The sequence below is a fragment of the Coloeus monedula genome (assembly GCF_965178545.1).
Source record: "Coloeus monedula genome assembly, chromosome: 14".
NCBI classification, from domain to species: Eukaryota; Metazoa; Chordata; class Aves; order Passeriformes; family Corvidae; genus Coloeus; species Coloeus monedula.
Window position 1 is genome coordinate 19,352,214 of NC_138794.1, and position 20,472 is coordinate 19,372,685.

The following is a 20,472-nucleotide window of genomic DNA, read 5'->3' on the forward strand; positions in this document are numbered from 1 at the left end:
TCCACTTCGGCTCACGGAATCCTTTTCCCGTTGCTCCCGTCTCCTTCCAGGTCTCCACCTGCTGCATCACAAGCACCTGGCTCCGGGAAAAGCTCGGATCCGGCGCATCCGGGCCCGCTGGTGCCTGGCCTACACTCTCCTGCGCAACCCCTCGCTGACCTCTTCCCGAAAAACCGCGCTGGCCGACGCCTCCGCCAACGGCGCCCAGCTCGGCGTCCCCAAGCCCTGAATTCCTGGGAATTCTATCCCCATCCCATCCCATCCCCATCCCAACCCCATCTGCCCCCGGCAGGAATTTCGGGCGCTTCCCATCCCTTTTCCCAACCTCCGGATTCTCTCTGGGGGTTTATCCCTAAATTCACGTCGAGTCACTGCTGAGGTTCGGAGGTGAGGGCTCCGAGCCCGGCATGGATGGAGTAGAGCTGAGGAAAACCCTCCCAGCATCCTGGCAATTTTTTGGGAGTCACTTTTCCAGCATGGGGCAATTCCCAGGGAATTGGGAGAGGGAGAGGAGCGTGGTGGGATCCTCAGCCAGCCCTGGAGCTCCACATGCTCTCCCCACAGAGAAAATTCCCAAGTTTTCCTTCCCAATCCTGGCTCTGTTTGGGCTCCGGATCAACTCCCGGGATGGGATTTTTTGGTTTTTTCCCCAATTTTTAGAAGGATCAAATCCCAGCCGCTCCTGCTCTGCTCCCATCCTCTCCCATTCCCGGTTTTGTGGCTATCCCACGGTTTTCCAGGGCTGGGATCCATGGAAAACCTCCCTCGGAAGGATAATAAATTGATACCTCGTTCCTACACCCGGGATGTGCCTTTTCCCTTGGATATTCCCACTTCCGGCAGGATTTGGGATCATCCCAGCCTCGAATCCGGGGGATGTTTGGGATGACCTCACCCAGTGGAGATTTTGGGGATGCCAGGATCCAATCCTCGATCCAACTTTTTGATGGGAAAACCGCTCCCTTCGCATTCCCACGTTTCGGGAAAGCCCCAAAACCACAATTTTGGGAAGGGTGGGAATGGGAACAGGGAATTCCGGGGCTAAAACCCCAACGGGATGGGAACAAGGAGGTGTGGGATCACCTCTTCCTACCCTTAAATCCCGGAATTCCCGACTTTTTGGGCTGGACTCAGAGCTCCTGGGTGGCTCCTTCCATCCCAAACACCCCAAGGTTCCCTTGGGAATTCTCAGCCCGTCCCACACGGAGCTGCGGGATCATCCCGGATCATCCCAGGATCTCCTTGGGAGTGACCAGACCTGCTCCCCGCAGGATCCCAAGGACCCCATTCCCTCCCTCTGGAATGTCGGGATGGGTTGGAGGTCGCCAAGGGCCTTTCCCGTGCTTTGGGGTTTCCTGGGAGCATCCCCTCCCTTTTCCCAGGATTCCCTTCCAGCCCATCCCGACCCCTGCGGCTCCAAAAATCCCTAAAATTCCTTTAAAAAAATCCCTAAAACCAAAAAAATCCCCCAAATCCGTGGTGCCTCCACGCCATGGGCGGGGCTGGATTTTGGGATCGGTTTCCACAGCTCCATCCCGGGATCCCTGGGGATGGCAGGGGGTGTATCCATGGATTTGTGGGGTTTCCGGGATAGGAGCAGCACCCTGGGCAGGATTTGGGATTTTCTTCCCCTTCCAGGTGGTTCCTGGTTGGCCTGGAAACCCCAAATCCTCATCTTCATCCCTCCCATCCCTCTCCACGTCCATCCCGGAGGTTTTGGGAGGAGGTTTTGGGACCGATGCTTAAAACCACGGATAATTCCCATAAAACCCTGGCCGAGGGGGAAGAATTCCCTTTTCCAAAGCTGCCGTGGGAGGAGGGCAGAGAATTCCAGGCCTGGATGGAATTGTTTTAATCCCTGTCCCCAGTCCTGTTCCCAGCGCTGGAATTTCGGGAATAAATCCCAGCATCCCGCAATTCCCAGGGATAAAACTGAGCTTAAAGGTCGGATCCTGGGAAAACGAACCCGAAACTTCCATTGGGGCCACGGGTTTTTATCCCATGACGGGAAAAATTTATGGGAATCCAGGAGCTCCGGGATCTTCCTGGGATGTTTTCACCTCGGGACCCCCCTGGAGACCTCAACCGCCCCTTCCCTTTTTCCCTAAAATCTGGGAATTGTGGGGCTGGAGAGCTCCGGGCTTGGCTTTTCCCGCTTCTTTTGGGATCAGGCTGCTGCGAGCAGGGCTTGAGGGGTGGGGAGGGATTTTGGTGTTCCCAAAATCCCAGCAATGGGGTTTCTTTCCAGGATTGGGGTGGGGGAGGGGAAATTTGGGAGAGCTGAGGGGATTCTCTGGCACCAGGAAGGATTTGGGGATGTTCCAGCACCGGGAAGGATTTGTGGGATCTGAGGGAATTCTCTGGCACTGGGAAGAATCTGTGGGATCCGAGGGGATTCTCCGGCACTGGGAAGGATTTGTGGGATCTGAGGGGATTCTCCGGCACTGGGAAGGATTTGGGGAAGCTCCAACACCAGGAAGGATTTGTGGGATCTGGGAGGCTTCTCTGGCACTGGGAAGGATTTGGGAAAAGTGGGGAGATGCTCCAGCACTGGGAAGGATTTGGGAAAGCTGAGGGAATTCTCCAGCACTGGGAAGGATTTGGGGTAACTGGGAGGATTCTCCGGCACTGGGAAGGATTTGGGAAAGCTCTAGCACCGGGAAGGATTTGTGGGATCTGGGAGGATTCTCTGGCACTGGGAAGGATTTGGGAAAGCTCCGGCACCGGGAAGGATTTGTGGGATCTGGGAATGCCAGGAGGTGTCCCCTCATCCAGCAGGGTCTGTGGGATTCATGGGACCCCCAGGAGCTGCCGGCTCGGGGGGATTTGGGGGATTTTTGGGGGATTTTTGGGGGGATTTTGGGGTGCACAGAGCAAGAGGAGCTCGGCTGGTTTAGGGAAAAAAAAAAGGAGTTTATTAAAGGTGTTTAAAAAAAGTAATTCTTAATTAAAGGTAATTCTTAATTACAGGTAATTCTTAATTAAAGGTAATTGTTAATTAAAGGTAATTCTTTATTACAGGTAATTATTTATTACAGGTAATTCGTTATTAAAGGCACTTATAAAAGGTAATTATTAAAAGTGTTTATTCCAAGTATTTATTAATTAAAAGTAATTATTGGCATTTATTCCAGGTATTTGTTAATTAAAGGCATTTGTTAAAGCCAAGGCCAGGGGGCTGCAGGACATGCCCAGATCCCAGTGGGAATTCCGGCACCGGATCCCGATCTGGGGCTGATGAACATTCCCAAATGCCCCCCTCCGAGGGGTTCCCCGGAATTCCTGGATAAGGAATATTTATCCCGCCGGGAATGCTGAGGCCCCTGGGGAGTGGTTATGGCTTAAAGGCAGCTCAGCTCTGCTTTTCCCCATTTTCCCTCCATCCCGCTGCGTTTCCCACCGGGAATGGTTTGGGAATCTTTGGCTCAAGCCTTCCCCAGTGGGTCCAGCCCGGATGGGTTTTTAGGATGGCAGCGAAGGGTTTGGAATTCCTGCGGCATTCCAGGGGCTCGGAAGGATTCGGGAATGCTGCCAGCATCCGACAGGGAGAAAATCTGGGAATTTCTCCATAAAACTGCCCATTCCAAGGCCGTGGCTTCATCCCCATCCTGCTGTCCCCATCCTGCTCCCACCCCAGGCCCCCATTCCCAGGGGGAATGGATTTCCAGGGGATTTTATCCTCGGATCCCTCCCCGGTGGCAGCCGCGGCGGCTCCCGGCTGCCTCTGGCATTGTCCCCTTTGCCACACGTGGATCTCGGCAGGGAGAAAAGCGGGATGTGGCACATTGGGACCGCCGGGAAGCGGCAGCAGATCCCAGCCGGATCCAGCCGGGATCTACCCCAGGAAGGGCTGGACCACCAGCCCCTGGGCCCGCGGTGGCCCCCTCGGGTTCCGGAGCGCTCCCGGATCCCAGAAGCTCAGCAAAGGCACTACGAGAGGAAAAACTATGGAAAAACGGGGATCTGGGAGGCGCTGCCCCCCTTCACCAGCAGAGCAGCAGCCCCAGAGCCAGCAGAATTCCCACGCGGATCCGCGGCTCGGCCGCTCCCGCGCCGCTCCGCGCCTCCCTGGGCACGTGGTAGACGATGACCAACTTCTCGCCCATGCCCGAGGGATCCAGCTCGTCCCCCTTGGCACAGCTGTGCCCACCGGGGTGCCCGGCGTGGGGGTCATCGCGGGGCAGCTCCTCGGCCGGGTTCCCGGAGCCGGCCAGCGCCACGTTGACGGACACATCCCGAATTCCCACGTCGTTGACGGCCAGGCAGGTGTAGGTGCCCTCATCCTCCTTGCCAAAGTCGGGGATGGCCATGGTGCCGTTCTTGAAGGCCAGGAAGCGCTGCCGGCCCGCCTTGGCGCTGCCATCCCGCGCCACCGTGGGCCCGTGGATGTCCACTCGCCGGCCGGCCGTCCGGATTTGCCAATGGATCTCCGGAGGCGGGCTACCGGCCACGCTGCAGTGCAGGGTCAGCGTGAGGCCGTCCCGAGGCGTGGCGTTGGCCAGGCTGGACAAATAGGTCAGCTGGGCCGAGGGGGCCACGCAGAGCTGAGCGGGGATGTCGGTGACCGCTCGGCCGCGCAGCCGGGCCGGCGCGGCGCACAGCGTGGAGCCGGCCCTGGAGATGACCACCGAGGTGCCGTCCGCCCACTCCTTGAGCCAGAAGAGCTTGCAGGAGCAGTTGAAGGGGTTGTGGAAGAGCTGCAGCTGCGCCAGCGCCGGCAGCGCCTCGAAGGTGCCCTGGGCCAGCGTGGTGAGCTCGTTGTCGTTGAGCCACAGCGAGCGCAGCTCCCGCAGGCCGCGCAGGGCGTCGCGGGGCAGCCCCGCCAGGCGGTTGTTGCTCAGCTTGAGGATCTGCAGCGCACTCAGGTTGCGCAGGTCCTGCCAGGGGAACTCGGCCAGCCGGTTGTGGCTCAGGTCCAGGTTCTTGAGCTGCAGCAGCGCCGAGAAGGTGCCCGGCTCCACGGCCGCGATGTGGTTGTAGCCCAACCACAGCGACTGCAGCTCGGGCACCTCGGCCAGCGAGCCGCGGCTCAGGTGGCCCAGGCGGTTGGCGGAGAGCGTCAGGATGGTGACGTTGGGCGACAAACCCCGCGGGACGTCGCGGAGCTCCCGGTAGGCGCACTCGGCCAGCAGGCGCCCGTTCTTCTTGGTGGAGCAGGAGCAGGGGCTGGGACAGGCCAGGCTCGGTGACAGGAGCGTCGCCAGCGCCAGGCAGCCCAGCAGCGGCTTCATCCTGCCGGCCTGCCGGGAACACAGACGGGGAATGAGGGGATGCGGAGCCGCTTTGCCCTGCCAAACGGTGAAGAATTCCGGCTGGAAAAGGCCGTTTGGGATATTCCCTAATCGGGCCCAGGCGTCTCCTCACCACCAAGCCCGGCCTGAGCGGGGGGGAGCTTCCCCCCTCAAGCCTCTCCTTCTCCCTCTGGAAAACGCCTTTTCCGGGCCGGCGATGAAATCCCACCCTCGGAATGTTGTTTGGGACATGAAGTGGGAGTTGAGGGGTTCGGGAATGAGGAGGGATAGGGAGAGAGAAGCTCTTGCCCGACCACAAACCGTGGAATCGTTGGGATTTCCAGCGGCCTCCCAGACCTCAGACCAACCCCCCCTCTCCACCCGCCATCCCCTGCTCCAGATTTTCCCGTGTCATGGAAAAACCCGGCTCCTCTGGCGCTTCTCCTCAGCCAGGGGGGTGTGCGGTGTGTGGGAGGGAAATGTCTCCACACTAACTCCTTCTTCCCCCTCTTCCATGCTTTCCCAAGGCGCTCCAATCCCGGCTCCGGAGGCCGTGTCCCACCGGGAAGAGGTTAATTCCCGCTCCTCCAGGAGCTGGCAGCCAGACCCCTTTGTTTCAGCCTCGCAGGAAAATTTGCCTGCTTCTTCCAGCTCCCAACCCTGCCATTCCCAGCGGGAGAGCGCGGGCGGGCGGGGGTGGAAAAGACGTTTTCTTGGGAATGCAGAGGAGGAATAAACCCGCTCCGATCAGGGGGAGGGCTCAAAGCGGGGCAGGAACGGAGGGAGAGACCCCGGGATTGGGATTGGGATTGGGATTGGAGCGGTGGGGAAGGCGCCGCGGTGGCTCTGGGGGATCCTGGAGGGGGGAAGCGGGGGCTTGGTGACATTTTGGGATGCCCAGCAGGGGACAGACGCCAGATGTGGGGGGCGCAGGGATTGGGGAAGGGGGGATCCTGGAAGTTTTCTGCTCCAGGAGCTCCCAGCCCGCGCTCCGGTGCCATCCCAGCCCATCTCCGCCGGGGCTCCGGTCCCCGTCCAGCGGCGCGGGGGCGGCGTGAGCGGGGCCCGCACGCCGCATTCCAGAGCCGTGAATAAGCGCCCTGCCTCCTTCCTTCCCTCCTTTCCCCTCCTTTCCCCGGCTTTCCCCTCCTTTCCCCGGCTTTTCCCGGCTCTTCCCGGCTTTTCCCCGCTTCCCAAGCCCCCGCTCCCCCTTCCCCCGTCACCGGCGGATGGATCCCGCTTGTCCCCGCTCCTCTGGAATTCGCCACCGGCTCTCCCTGGGCCCTGCCCGGGCTTCTCCTCCTCCTCCTCCTCCCGTCCCCTCCCCGTCCCCCGGGCCCGGTTTGTTTTCTATGGCACCGACCCCGCTCCTGCCTGCGGGGGCCCTTCCTCCTCCCTCCCGGCCCCCAAAAACCCCGTCCGCTCCCCCCATCCCAGCGCCCCAAAATCCCTCCTCGCCCCCAAAACCTCTCCCCCCCATCCCCGCCCCATAAATCGGGGTTTGTCCTCGCCACCCCCTGGGCAGGGCGTGGGTGGCCTCTGCAGGACACGAGGTGGCCTCCGGTGAGTTGTGACAGGGTTTGGGGACAGCGGGTGGCGGGGTGACCCCAGGGAGGGGCTGCGGGGCCGGGAAAGGGCGCGTGGGGCTCGAGGGGTGGAGCAGGGAGCAGGAGAAGGAGATTCCAGATCCAGGGAGGTCACTCGGAGCTGTCCCTGCCCACGGAGGTCACTCAGAGGTGCCACTGCCCAGGGAGGTCACTCGGAGGTGTCCCTGTCCTGGGAGGTCACTCGGAGCTGTCCGTGCCCACGGAGGTCACCCGGAGGTGCCACTGCCCAGGGAGGTCACTCAGAGGCGCCACTGACCACTGAGGTCACTCGGAGGTGCCACTGACCACGGAGGCCACCCGGAGGTGCCACTGACCACTGAGGTCACTCGGAGGTGCCACTGCCCACGGAGGTCACCCAGAGGTGCCACTGACCACAGAGGTCACCCAGAGGTGCCACTGCCCACGGAGGTCACCCGGAGGTGCCACTGCCCACGGTGGTCACTCGGAGGTGCCACTGCCCACGGAGGTCACTCGGAGGTGCCACTGCCCACGGTGGTCACTCGGAGGTGCCACTGCCCACGGAGGTCACCCAGAGGCGCCACTGACCACGGAGGTCACCCAGAGGTGCCACTGACCACGGTGGTCACCCAGAGGTGTCACTGACCACAGAGGTCACCCAGAGGTGCCACTGACCACAGAGGTCACCCGGAGGTGCCACTGCCCACGGAGGTCACCCAGAGGTGCCACTGACCACAGAGGTCACCCAGAGGTGCCACTGCCCACGGTGGTCACTCGGAGGTGCCACTGCCCACGGAGGTCACCCAGAGGTGTCACTGACCACAGAGGTCACCCAGAGGCGCCACTGCCCAGGGAGGTCACCCGGAGGTGCCACTGCCCACGGAGGTCACTCGGAGGTGCCACTGACCACAGAGGTCACCCAGAGGTGCCACTGACCAGGGAGGTCACTCGGAGGTGCCACTGCCCACGGAGGTCACTCGGAGGTGCCACTGACCACAGAGGTCACCCAGAGGTGCCACTGACCAGGGAGGTCACTCAGAGGTGCCACTGCCCACGGAGGTCACTCGGAGGTGCCACTGACCACAGAGGTCACTCGGAGGTGCCACTGCCCACGGAGGTCACTCGGAGCTGTCCCCCAGCGCCACCTCCTCGTCCCTGCCGCCAATTCCCCAGGAAACTTTGGAAAACGGCCTTCCTGGGAATTCCATCCCGCCGATTTCCGGCCTGGGAATGTCGAGAGGGATCCTGGAGCCCCGCCCAGCCCAAACTGGTCCAACTGGGGCGGCTCCAGCGAGGATCCCGGGATGGAGCCGGGAGGAGAGGGATCCCCCCTTCTTCCCGGGAAAAGCTCCATCCTCATCCTCCGGGATGCTTTGGGATTCCCAGCGGGAATTTTTCCCGGGAAAAGCTCCATCCTCATCCCCCGGGATGTTTTGGGATTCCCAGCGGGAATTTTTCCCGGAAAAAGCTCCATCCTCATCCCCCGGGATGTTTTGGGATTCCCAGCGGGAATTTTTCCCGGGAAAAGCTCCATCCTCATCCCCCGGGATGCTTTGGGATTCCCAATTGGAATTTTTCCCGGGAAAAGCTCCATCCTCATCCCCCGGGATGTTTTGGGATTCCCAATTGGAATTTTTCCCGGGAAAAGCTCCATCCTCATCCTCCGGGATGTTTTGGGATTCCCAGCGGGAATTTTTCCCGGGAAAAACCCCCTCTGGAAGCAGAGCCCCGCCCCCTCTTCCTGTGCCTTTGGGATCCCTCCCGGCCCGATGCCGCGAATTTCCCGGGAAATCCACGATTCCCTAATTAATGAGGCCGCGCTGATTGTTCTTTTCCCATTCCCGCCGCGCCTCCCGAGCGTGACGCTCGATTATTGGGAATATCCACAGGCGGGAGGGGAGGGAAACGCCTGGAGGAGCCTCGGATTCCCGGGATTTTGGGGGAATTTTTGGGGATTTTTTTTTAGTTTTTGGGGATTTTTAAATTTTTTTTTTATATAATTTTTAGGGATTTTTTAGGGATTTTTTGGGGGGATTTTTGGGGGATTTTTTTGGGGTTTTTGGAGGGATTTTTTTGGATTTTTTTTTGTTTTTGGGGGAATTTTTTTGATTTTTTAATTTTTTTTTTTTAGGGATTTTTTTGGGGATTTTTGGGGGATTTTTTGGGATTTTTTCGGATTTTTTTTGGAATTTTTGGGGGACTTTTGGGGGACTTTTTGGGGATTTTTGGGGATTTTTTGGGGTTTTTTTTGGGATTTAAAAAAATTTTTTTAGGGATTTTGGGGGGGAATTTTTGGGGGGATTTTTGGGGGGGTTTTGGGGCGATATCTTTGGGATTTATTGGGGTTTGGGGGGGGACTTTTTGGGATTTTTTTGGGGATATTTTTGTGGATATTTTTGGTTTCTTTGGGGGGATGTTGGGGGAGACTTTTAAATATTTTTTAGGGATTTTTTGGGGACTTTTTGGGGATTTTGGGGGAGATTTTTTGGGGATTTTTTGGGGTTTCCTTGGGGGATTCTTTGGGGATTTTTTTGGGGGTTTTGGGGGGGATTTTTTTGGAATTTTTTGGGGGACTTTTTTTTATTTTTTAGGGATTTTGGGGGGGATTTTTTGGGGATTTTTGGGGGATTTTTTGGGGGATTTTGGGAGGGTTGGGGGGGGGAAGAATTTGGGGAGAAAAAGGGGCAGAAAAAAAAAAGGGGGGGGAGTTTAACCTGGGTTTTTTTAAAAAATAAATCCAAAATCCGCGGGGCGGGGGTTGCATGAATGAAATATGAAATGATATCAAATTAAAATGGGATTAAAAGGACGAGAAATTGAAAAGGTGGCAAAAAATTGGAGGCAAAAGGACGGAAATTGTATTTTTTAGAAAAAAATTAAACGCAAATGGTGGAAATTAGAGCGAAAGTGGGGGAAATTTTATGTAAAAATGAGAGAAATTCTGGGTAAAATGATGGGAATTTTATAAAAACATGAAAGAAAATCCGGATAAAATGATGGGAACGATCTAATAACGAAAGACAATACAGATAAAATGCTAGAAATTCATATCAAATGATAGAAATCATGCATAGAGTCACATAAAATATATAAAATGATTGAAATCATGCGTAAAATCATACAAACATATAGCTACAATCCAATAAATTATAGATAAAATGGTAGAAATGACATTAAAAATGAGAGAAATGACATCAAAATTATTGCAATGATATTAAAAAAAAGAAAGAAATAATTGATGGCACGAAATAAATTATTGATGCAATTAAATAAACTGCAGATAAAAATTAAATATGGCTAAAACGATGGAAATAATCCAGATAAAATGCTGGAACCGCAGGCGAAATGATAAAAAGATAGAAAAAATGGGTAGAAATTGATATAAAACGATAAAAAAATAGAAAAAGCCAACAAAAACCAGACCTCAAACGACACAAACTCGCCATAAAACCACAGAGATGAGACACAAAATCCCAAAACCCGCCTTAAGCCCCCATCCATCCCATCCCTCCGCCGTTTTTCCACTCCAGCGGCCACCAGGGGAGAGCAGAATTCCCATTTTTCCCTCCGGGCTGAATTTCTTGGGATTGGAGCTCTTCCATTTCCCCCCCCCCCCCAAGGAGCGCGGCTGCTTTTTTACGGCCGGAGAAATAAATGGAGCTTTTTCTGCCGGTGGCGAGCAGGCTTTGATTTCCTCGCCCAAAGGCTCCTGGGCGACTCCCTCGCGTCCCTCGTCGCCCCCCAAGCACCGAGGCGGTTCCGCGTTCAATCCCTTTTATTTCACTCTTTCACACACAGAAGCGCGCAGAAAGCAAAAAGCGCCCGCGGCTCTCGCCGGGAGCGGCCTGGGAGCCACCGTGGCCACCGTGGCGACCTCGGCTCGCGGCTCCGGGCGCGTCTGCGGCACAGACACTTGGCTACAAGGCTACTCTACCCAAAAACACATCGAGAGGGCCCCGCCGGCAGCGGGGATGGGGATCGGGGACGGCGCATCCGGGAGGGCCCGGTGCTTAAAGGGGAGCGGAGCTGTCCCGGCTCGCCCGGTGCTGAGCGGGGAGAGCGGCGGGAGCCACCGGGAGCCACCGGGGAGAGCCGGGAGGCACCGGGAATGGGGGTGGGGAGGGAAGGGACCGGGGAGAGCCGGGACCCACCGGGAATGGGGAGGGAAGGGACCGGGGAGCGCCGGGAGCCACCGGGAATGGGGAGGGAAGGGACCGGGGAGCGCCGGGAGCCACCGGGAATGGGGGTGGGGAGGGAAGGGACCGGGGAGAGCCGGGACCCACCGGGGATGGGGATGGGGAGGGAAGGGACCGGGGAGAGCCGGGAGCCACCGGGGAGCGCCGGGAGCCACCGGGAATGGGGGTGGGGAGGGAAGGGACCGGGGAGCGCCGGGAGCCACCGGGGGATGGGGGTGGAAAGGACCGGGGAGCGCCGGGAGCCACCGGGAATGGGGAGGGAAGGGACCGGGGAGAGCCGGGAGCCACCGGGGATGGGGATGGGGAGGGAAGGGATCGGGGAGAGCCGGGAGCCACCGGGGATGGGGATGGGGAGGGAAGGGATCGGGGAGAGCCGGGACCCACCGGGGAGAGCCGGGAGCCACCGGGAATGGGGGTGGGGAGGGAAGGGACCGGGGAGCGCCGGGAGCCACCGGGGGATGGGGATGGGGAGGGAAGGGATCGGGGAGAGCCGGGACCCACCGGGGATGGGGATGGGGAGGGAAGGGATCGGGGAGAGCCGGGACCCACCGGGGATGGGGATGGGGAGGGAAGGGATCGGGGAGAGCCGGGACCCACCGGGGAGAGCCGGGAGCCACCGGGAATGGGGATGGAAGGGACCGGGGAGCACCGGGACCCCACCGGGGGATGGGGATGGGGAGGGAAGGGAAGGGATCGGGGAGAGGCGGGAGCCACCGGGAATGGGGATGGGGATGGAAGGGACCGGCGAGCACCGGGAGCCACCGGGGAGAGCCGGGAGCCACCCGGGATGGGGAGGGAAGGGATCGGGGAGAGATGGGACCCACCGGGGAGCACCGGGAGCCACCCGGGAATGGAGATGGGGATGGAAGGGACCGGGGAGCGCCGGGAGCCACCGGCGGATGGGGATGGGGATGAAGGGATCGGGGAGCACCCGGACCCACCGGGGGATGGGGAGGGAAGGGATCGGGGAGCACCCGGACCCACCGGGGGATGGGGAGGGAAGGGATCGGGGAGCACCCGGACCCACCGGGGAGAGCCGGGAGCCACCCGGGGTGGGGATGGAAGGGACCGGGGAGAGACGGGACCCACCGGGGATGGAGAGGGAAGGGACCGGGGAGCACCGGGAGCCACCGGAGATGGGGATGGAAGGGACCGGGGAGCATCGGGAGCCACCGGGGAGCGCCGGGAGCCACCGGGAGACCGAGAGCAGTTCCCGGGGGTGGCGGGGACCGGGGAGCAGCAATATCCATCGGGGGATGGAGAGAACCGGCCGGGAGTGGCGGGGCCCTGGAATGTCGGCACCCATGGGGGAACGGGGGCCGAGGAACCCCGGGATCCACGGGGAGAACCGCGCGGGAAGTGGCAGGGACCGGGAATCGGGATGCACCCACCGGCGAGCGGCGGGGATCCACCGGCGAGCGGCGCGGGGACGGGGACGCCGAGGAGCGGCGGCGACAGCTCGGGGCTCGGTGGGGACAGCTCCGGGCTCGGTGGGGACAGCTCGGGGCTCGGTGGGACAGCTCGGGGCTCGGTGGGGACAGCTCCGGGCTCGGTGGGGACAGCTCCGGGCTCGGTGGGGACAGCTCGGGGCTCGGTGGGGACCGCTCCGGGCTCGGTGGGGACAGCTCGGGGCTCGGTGGGACCGCTCGGGGCTCGGTGGGGACAGCTCGGGGCTCGGTGGGGACAGCTCGGGGCTCGGTGGGGACAGCTCGGGGCTCGGTGGGGACCGCTCCGGGCTCGGTGGGACCGCTCGGGGCTCGGTGGGGACAGCTCGGGGCTCGGTGGGGACAGCTCCGGGCTCGGTGGGACCGCTCGGGGCTCGGTGGGGACAGCTCGGGGCTCGGTGGGGACCGCTCCGGGCTCGGTGGGACCGCTCGGGGCTCGGTGGGGACAGCTCGGGGCTCGGTGGGGACAGCTCCGGGCTCGGTGGGGCTGGACAGGGGAGCGACAGGAGAGAACCGGGGAGCAGAGGGGACTCACCGGGCACCGAGGAGCGGCGGGGACCCGCCGGGGACTGAACCGATTCCAAAAAAAGAGAATTTTGGGCTCCCGGCCTTTTTGCTTTTGGGCGTTTTTTCCCGTTTTTTTTCGTTGTTTTCCCGGGAGGGGGAAGCAAAGCCGCGGCTCGCGGGTGGCAGGGGCGGCCGGGGCACCGGGAATCGTTGTTGTTGTTGTCGCCGAGCCGGGAGCCCGAAATGGAAACGAAATCGTGGGAGGCTCATCCCGGAGGCACCGAGCATCTCCGGGGGCCGAGGGCCAGGAGGAGGAGGAGGAGGAGGAGGAGGAGGAGGAGAAGGAGAGGCGGGGATCGCTCCGCTCGTTCCCGGAGGATTTTCCCCGGGCGGAGCGGGGGGTGGGCGAGCGGGGGGCGGTGGGGCCGGGGCCGGGGCCGGGGTCGGGGGGAGTTCTGGGGCTCAGCGGGGCCGCTGCCGGTAGTTGCCGTTGATCTCCGGCGAGATGGTGACGGCCTCGGCGCCCAGGGGCAGCTTGTCGCTGTACTCGGAGCGCACCTCGAACTCCTCGGCGCCGCCCTTGGACTGCGACTCGGCCATGGAGCTGGCGGCCACGCTCTCCTCCCGCTCCAGCTCGGCCGCGCCTTCTCCCTCCCTCCTGCGCCTCCACCGCGCTCCTTCTTCATCCTCCTCCTCGTCCTCCTCGTCCTCCTCCTCGGCCTCGCCGGCCGGGCCGGGCTCGAAGTTCTTCTCGGACTCCAGGTAGGACGCGCGGGGGTCGAAGTCGGCGGCCATGCGCTTCTCCATCTGGTCGGGGTTCTGTGCCTTCATGATGAGCTTGTAGGGCTTGCCGTGCAGCTTGGCGAGCAGGTGGCACCACGTGGCGCCCAGCAGCGGCAGCGTGGCCAGCAGCAGCAGGAAGATGCTGACCACCACGATGATGATCAGCGACGGGATCTCCTTCTTGGTGCTGAACACCACCTGCACCTGGCACTCCTCGCCCAGGTAGCTCAGGCACACCGAGTAGTTGGTGCCGGGGTTCAGGCCCTGGAACCAGTACGAGTTCACGCCGGCCTCGATCCGCGACCACTGCACCAGGGCGTGGCCCCGGCGGCCCTGCTGGCACAGGTAGAGCACCCCGAGGTGGCCCCCGCCGGGCCGCGGCTGCGTCGGGGTGAGCTGGACGCGGGCATCGCGCTCCGCCACGTCCAGGGCGATGACGCCCAGCTCGAAGCTGTGCTGCTTGAAGTCGCCGCTCTGGTTGAAGGCGTGGTTGGAGATGTACTTGGTGCTGCTCGCCGCCGAGCCGCACTTCTTCTCCAAGGCTGGCGGCTCCAAAGGGACCCGGCCCTGGCCCTGCCCCTCGAGCTCCGTCCCCTCCTCCTCCTCCTCCTCCTCCGCCGCCGCCGCCGCCGAGGGCCGGCTCTGCCGGGTGGGGCCCAGCGCTTTGCTCCTCTCCTCCGGGGTCAGCACGCTGTTCTTCGCCCCCTTGGCGCCGGGTTTCTTGTCCCCCGCCTGGCCCTTGCCGCCCAGCGGGTCCCTGCCGGGCTGCAGCGGGTATTTCTGCGCGCCCGCCACCGCCACGTTGACCGAGGTGTGGTTGCTGCCCAGCTCGTTGGTGGCCAGGCAGGTGTAGGTGCCCTCCTCGCGCTTACTCAAGTGCGGGATCACCAAGGTGCCGTTCTTGAAGACCAGGAAGCGCTCGGGCTCCTGCTGCTGGGGCTGCTCCTTCCCGGCGCTCTCCGGGGGGCTCCCGCTGAGCTCCAGGCTCTGGCCGGCCGTGCGGATCTTCCAGCGGAGCTCGGGCGGCGGCGAGCCGGTCACGGCGCAGTGCAGGCTCAGCGTGAAGCCGTCGAAGAGCTCGGCCGCGTCCAGGTTGGGCGAGTAGCTGAGCTGCACGGTGGGCGCGGCGCACTGCAAGTCCGGCACCTTGGCCAGCGGCACCCCCCGCAGGCGCTCGGGCAGCGCGCAGGCGATCGAGTCCTTCTCCGGGATGGAGATGAGCGTGCTCTCCATCCAGCGCTTCAGCCACTGCAGCGCGCACGAGCACTCGAAGGGGTTGTTGTAGATCTGCAGGTGCGACAGCGAGCCCAGCGAGTCGAAGACGCCCTCGGGCAGCGTGGCGAAGCGGTTGTTGTTGATGCGCAGCGAGCGCAGGTCCTTGAGCGTGCGGAAGGCGCCCTGCGGCACCAGGGCCATGCGGTTGTTGTTCATCTTGAGCAGCTGCAGCGCGCTCAGGTTGCGCAGGTCCTGCCAGGGGAACTCGGCGATCTGGTTGTGGCTGATGTCCAGGTTCTTGAGCTGCACCAGCACGGCCAGAGCGCCGGGCTCGATGGCGGCGATCTCGTTGTGCGCCAGCCACAGCGAGCTCACCTGGGTCACCTCGGCGAAGGCGCCGCGGGGCAGCGAGCTGATCTTGTTGGCCGACAGGCTCAGGGTGGTCACGTTGGAGGGCAGCCCCGCGGGCACGGCCTGCAGCTCCTTGTAGGCGCAGTCGGCGAACTGGTGCGCGTACTTGTCCACGCAAGCGCACGGCTCGGGGCACGCCCGGCCCGAGGCCAGCAGGGCGGCCAGCAGCAGGGCCAGCAGCGGGGCCATGTCCCCCTGGCAGGGGACAGCGCGGGGCTCAGCGCCGCCGCCCCCCGGCCCCGCCCGGCGGCAGGAGGAGGAGGAGGCGGCGGGGCCGCGCCCCATTGTCTGTGCCCGGCTCCCCCCACCGCTCCCGGCTCGAGCTCGTCCCGTCCTCGCCCTCTCTCTCCCCCGTCGCTTTCCTCCGCTTCCCGGCTGGCTCTTTGCACCTTTCTCACTCTCTTTTTCCCGGCTCCATGGGGCTTTTCCTTCCCTCCCCTCCGGCCGGCTTTTCCCACCCTTCTCACTCTCTTTTTTTTTCCCGGCTCGATCGGGCTTTTCCTTCCCTCCCTCCCCCCCCACCTCCAAAATAATTAATTAACCCTCATTTCCTTTATCCTCTGCTTCAATCCCTCTCCCTTCCCAATTATTCCTCCCTCTTCCCTTTCCTCTCCCTTCCCTCCGGCTCTCCCAGTGCCCACTTCCCTCCCTCGCTTCCCCCGTCTCTCGCAGTCCATCCTCGCCCTATTCCCCCTCTCCCGTCCCCACCCCTGTCCCCGTCCCCCACCGCCACTTACCCTGTCCTAGGTGCCTCTAAGCCACCCGCAGCCCTTCCCGGCGCTCCTCATCCTCCTCCTGCGGAGCCTTCGCCAGCCGGGAGGGGCGGGGGGAACCGAGGGGGACCCCGCCCGCTGCCCCCGCGGCTCCGGGGCTGAGCTGCGAGCGGCGGCGGGGCCGTGCGGGCTCTGGGCTGCCAGAGAGGCAGCGATTTGCATTCCTGCCAGCCTCCCCCTCCGCTCGCCGCCCCCTTTTCCCAGCCCACCACCCACCCACCCACCCACCCGCCGCCTCCCGCCCACCCGCGGCCGCTCCCGCACCGCCGGTACACCCCAAAAAATAGAGGAAACCTCACCCTCCTCCCCCCCCCCAAAAAAAAAACCCCGCGGGGTCCGGCTCAGGCCGCGGGCGTTCTCCAGAGCTCCGCCGCCGCTTTCCCGTTCCCGGTTTTCCACCCGGTGCCGTCGGGGCGCGGCTCTCGCCGTCCCGTCTCGTGCCGGGCGTGCCTTGTGGGGTCGGGGGAAGGAAGATCGGACCTTCCCGTGCCGCTATTCCCCATCCAGGCGGGAATTGCAGCGGCCCCGTCCGGGCGCTCGGCGAGCGCAGAAGGGTTTTAAAGCCAGAGGGAGGACGGGGATGGGAGCGGGGGGAACCCGCAGGGGACCCCGAGAAGGGACCCTGCTCCCGCATCCGCATCCCGGAGGGGTCATGCCTTGGAAAAGCGGGATAAAGGGAGCCCCGCCTGGACGTGGGGGATGTTCCCCCCCCCCCACCTCCGACACTCAGCGCCTGGAGGGAGAAGCATCGATTTTGGGAGTGGGATCGATTCCCCGCCCCGCCAGCCCGCGGTTCCCCCGCTCCTGATCCCGCCATTCCCAACCCGGAGGGCCGGGGGGGATCAGTCGGGATTCGGGGGGGTCGTGACAGACATCGGCCCCATTCCCCATTCCCCATATCCTATGGATGGAGGGATGGATGGATGGATGGATGGATGGATGGATGGAGGGATGGATGGATGGAGGGATGGATGGAGGGATGGATGGATGGAGGGATGGATGGAGGGATGGATGGATGGATGGATGGAGGGATGGATGGATGGATGGATGGATGGAGGGATGGATGGATGGAGGGATGGATGGACACAGGGCTGGAAGGATGGAGGGCACAAATCCATTTCCTCACTCAGACAGGATTTATCCCACTTTTTTTTCCATCCCATTTTTCCTCTCTCCCGCTCCCGGATCCCTTTTCCCAGAGTTGCTTTAGGAATGGATTGATGGGGCCGTGAATTATTGATCCCATCCTGTTAGGATCATCAGTACCCTTCCAGCACAGCTACTCTGGCCCTAAAAACACCCGCAGAGTTTCCCGTTCCTCCCGGAAAACAGGATTTTCCTGGCTCCAAAGGGACGTTTGGTCAGTGGGATTTTTTGGGGGGGGAATTTTTAGACCCTCTTTCCCAGGATTTGGGGTTTTTTTGGGCGCTGTTCTTTCCCCTTGGAAGTTTCAGCCCCGTTTTTGTGGGATCGATGAGTTTTGGGGCAGGATTGGGGCAGGAAAAAGCTGATCCTGCTCCTCCAGGCCCCAGTGTTCCCAGTGTCACACGTGTGTCCCCAGTGTCCCTAGTGTCGGTGTCCCAGTGTCCCCAGTGTCACACGTGTGTCACCAGTGTCCCCAGTGTCCCCAGTATCGGGGTCCCCAGTGTCACCCTGTCCCCAGTGTCCCCAGTGTCACACGTGTGACCCCAGTGACCCCAGTGTCCCCAGTGTCCCACGTGTGTCCCCAGTGTCCCCAGTTTCCCCAGTGTCCCAGTGTCCCACGTGTGTCCCCAGTTTCCCCAGTGACCCCAGTGTCACACGTGTGACCCCAGTGTCTCCAGTGACCCCAGTGTCACACGTGTGACCCCAGTGACCCCAGTGTCCCCAGTGTCACACGTGTGACCCCAGTGACCCGAGTGACCCCAGTGTCCCCAGTGTCACACGTGTGACCCCAGTGACCCGAGTGACCCCAGTGTCCCCAGTGTCACACGTGTGTCCCCAGTGTGCCCAGTGTCCCAGTGTCACATGTGTGTCCCCAGTGTCCCCAGTGTCGGTGTCCCAGTGTCACACGTGTGTCACCAGTGACCCCAGGGTCTCCAGTACCCCCAGTATCCCCAGTGTCCCCAGTGTACCCAGTGTCCTCAGTACCCCCAGTATCCCCAGTATCGGTGTCCCAGTATCCCCAGTATCCCCAGTATCGCGGTCCCAGTATCCCCAGTGTCCCCAGTATCCCCAGTATCGATGTCCCAGTATCCCCAGTATTGGTGTCCCAGTATCCCCAGTATCCCCAGTATCCCCAGTATCCCGGTCCCGGTATCCCCAGAGCCGCCGCCGGCCCTGAGCCGCTGTGCGAGGGCGCCCCCTGGCGGTGGCTCTGCCTTGTCACACCCAGCCCCGCTCGGCGCCCGCGAGCCGCGGGCCACCGGGGCTACCCCGGGCCGGGCCGGGCCACCAGGGGTGCACAAGTGTCCCCAGGTGTCCCCAAGTGTCCCCAAGAGTCCCCAAGTGTCCCCACGTGTCCCCAGTGTCCCCCTTCCAGGGACAAGGTGTCACCAAGTGTCTCCAAGTGTCCCCAAGTGTCCCCTTGACAGGTACAGGGTGTCCCCAAGTGTCCCCAGGTGTCCTCAAGTGTCCCCACGTGTCCCAAGGTGTCACCCCTGCCAGGGACAAGGTGTCCCCAGGTGTCCCCAGGTGTCCCCAGTGTCCCCCTTCCAGGGACAGGGTGTCACCAAGTGTCCCCAGGTGTCCCCAAGTGTCCCCAAGTGTCCCAAGGTGTCACCCCTGCCAGGGACAAGGTGTCCCCAGGTGTCCCCAAGTGTGCCCAAATGTCCCGAAGTGTCCCCCCTCCTAGGGACAAGGGGTCCTCAAATGTCCCCAGGTGTCCCCCCGGCCAGGGATAGGGTGCCCAAGTGTCCCCAAGTGTCCCCAAGTGTCCCCAAGTGTCCCCCCTTCCAGGGACAAGGTGTCCCCAAATGTCCCCAAGTGTCCCCAGGTGTCCTCAGTGTCTCCCTGCCAGGTACAGGGTGTCCCCAAGTGTCCCCAAGTGTCCCCAAGTGTCCCCCTGCCGCCCGGGCCACCCAGGAGGACACGCCCCCGTCAGTGACCTCTCACTTACTTTGCGGCATTCATTTGTCATTGGATGTCATTTATTCCACAGGGATATTAATTAATGAATCAATCAATCGGCTTCATTAATTAATCGAGTAATAAAGGGTTCATCTCGAGCTGGCTTGGGCCATTCCTGGCACCCCTGGGGAGTTCCTGGGTCCTGCCCGGCTGGGGTCACCCCAGGGATGCTCCCACAGCCCCCTGAGGATGAGCTTTTACCCTGCCAGGACCTTGGCACAGGCACTCGAGTCCTTCACGGCTCTTCCAGCCCTCTGAGGATGAGCTTTTACCCTGCCAGGACCTTGGCGCAGGCACTCGAGTCCTTCACGGCTCTTCCAGCCCTCTGAGGATGAGCTTTTACCCTGCCAGGACCTTGGCACAGGAACTCGAGTCCTTCACGGCTCCTCCACCTCCCCAATGACGAGGTTTCGTCCTGCCAGGACCTTGGCACAGTCACTCGAGTCCTGCCCAGCTGGGGTCACCCCAGGGATGGCCTCAGAGCTCGCCAGGGAGAAGATTTTGCCCTGCCAGGACCTTGGGGCCGTTCCCAAGTCCCTCACGGCTCCTCCAGCTCCCCAAGAACGAGGTTTCGCCCCGCCAGGACATTGGCGCTGTTCCCGAGCCCTGACGAGCTTGGCCAGTGCCACCATCATAGGTCAGTCGGTGCCACCTCCATGGGTCACACAATGCCACCACAATGAGACCCTCGGTGTCACCTCCATGGGTCACTAAGTGCAACCTCCATGGGTCAGCAAGTGCCACCTCCATGGGACAACTGGTGACAGCTCCATGGGTCACTCGGTTCCACCTCCATGGGGTCACTCAGTGCCACCTCCATGAGTCACTCAGTGCCACCACCATGGGACACTCGGTGCCACCTCCATGGGACACTCGGTGCCACCTCCATGTCACAATCAGTGCCATCTCCACAGAACACTCAGTGCCACCTCCTTGGGACAATCGGTGCCACCTCCATGGGTTAGTCGGTGCCACCTCCACAGGACACTCAGTGCCACCTCCATGGGTCATTCGGAGCCACCTCCATGGGTCAATTGCTGCCACCTCCATGGGTCACTAATTGCCACCTCTTTGGGACACAGTGCCACCTCCATGAGGGCACCCGGTGCCACCTCCATGGGGTCCCTCAGTGCCACCTCCATGGGTCACTCAGTGCCACCTCCATGGGTGACACGGTGCCACCTCCTTGGGTCATTCGGTGCCACCTCCACAGGACACACAGTGCCACCTCCATGGGA

General features: G+C 61.9%; 3 protein-coding genes across 3 annotated transcripts in view; 1 reads left to right on the forward strand and 2 right to left on the reverse strand.

Annotated features, from left to right (window-relative positions):
- The window catches only part of STRA6 (signaling receptor and transporter of retinol STRA6), a gene marked incomplete at both ends in the record, with an annotated part of 16,938 nt that extends 16,709 nt beyond the window's left edge, over positions 1–229 (forward strand). The window contains one exon of the mRNA XM_082290644.1: positions 51–229. Within this exon, the coding sequence (XP_082146770.1) occupies positions 51–229 (179 nt within the window). The remainder of the gene's footprint in view (positions 1–50) is intronic.
- Positions 230–3,121: 2,892 nt separating this feature from the next.
- On the reverse strand, positions 3,122–6,542 carry ISLR (immunoglobulin superfamily containing leucine rich repeat). The gene is made up of 2 exons (XM_082290597.1): positions 6,455–6,542; positions 3,122–5,240 (listed from the first exon to the last, which is right to left on the reverse strand). The coding sequence occupies exon 2, from the start codon at positions 5,229–5,231 to the stop codon at positions 3,984–3,986; it is 1,248 nt and encodes a 415-aa protein (XP_082146723.1). The 5' UTR covers positions 5,232–5,240; positions 6,455–6,542; the 3' UTR covers positions 3,122–3,983.
- A 6,864-nt stretch (positions 6,543–13,406) lies between these two features.
- LOC309578177 (immunoglobulin superfamily containing leucine-rich repeat protein 2-like) lies at positions 13,407–15,542 on the reverse strand (the record flags this gene model as incomplete). Its single annotated transcript, XM_082290596.1, has 1 exon — positions 13,407–15,542. One exon carries the CDS (start codon positions 15,540–15,542, stop codon positions 13,407–13,409), a length of 2,136 nt encoding a protein of 711 aa, XP_082146722.1.
- Between the last annotated feature and the right edge of the window lie 4,930 nt (positions 15,543–20,472).

Excerpts from the sequence above, each read along its gene's own strand:
- ISLR (XM_082290597.1), bottom strand. The coding sequence starts at position 5,231 with ATGAAGCCGCTGCTGGGCTGCCTGGCGCTGGCGACGCTCCTGTCACCG.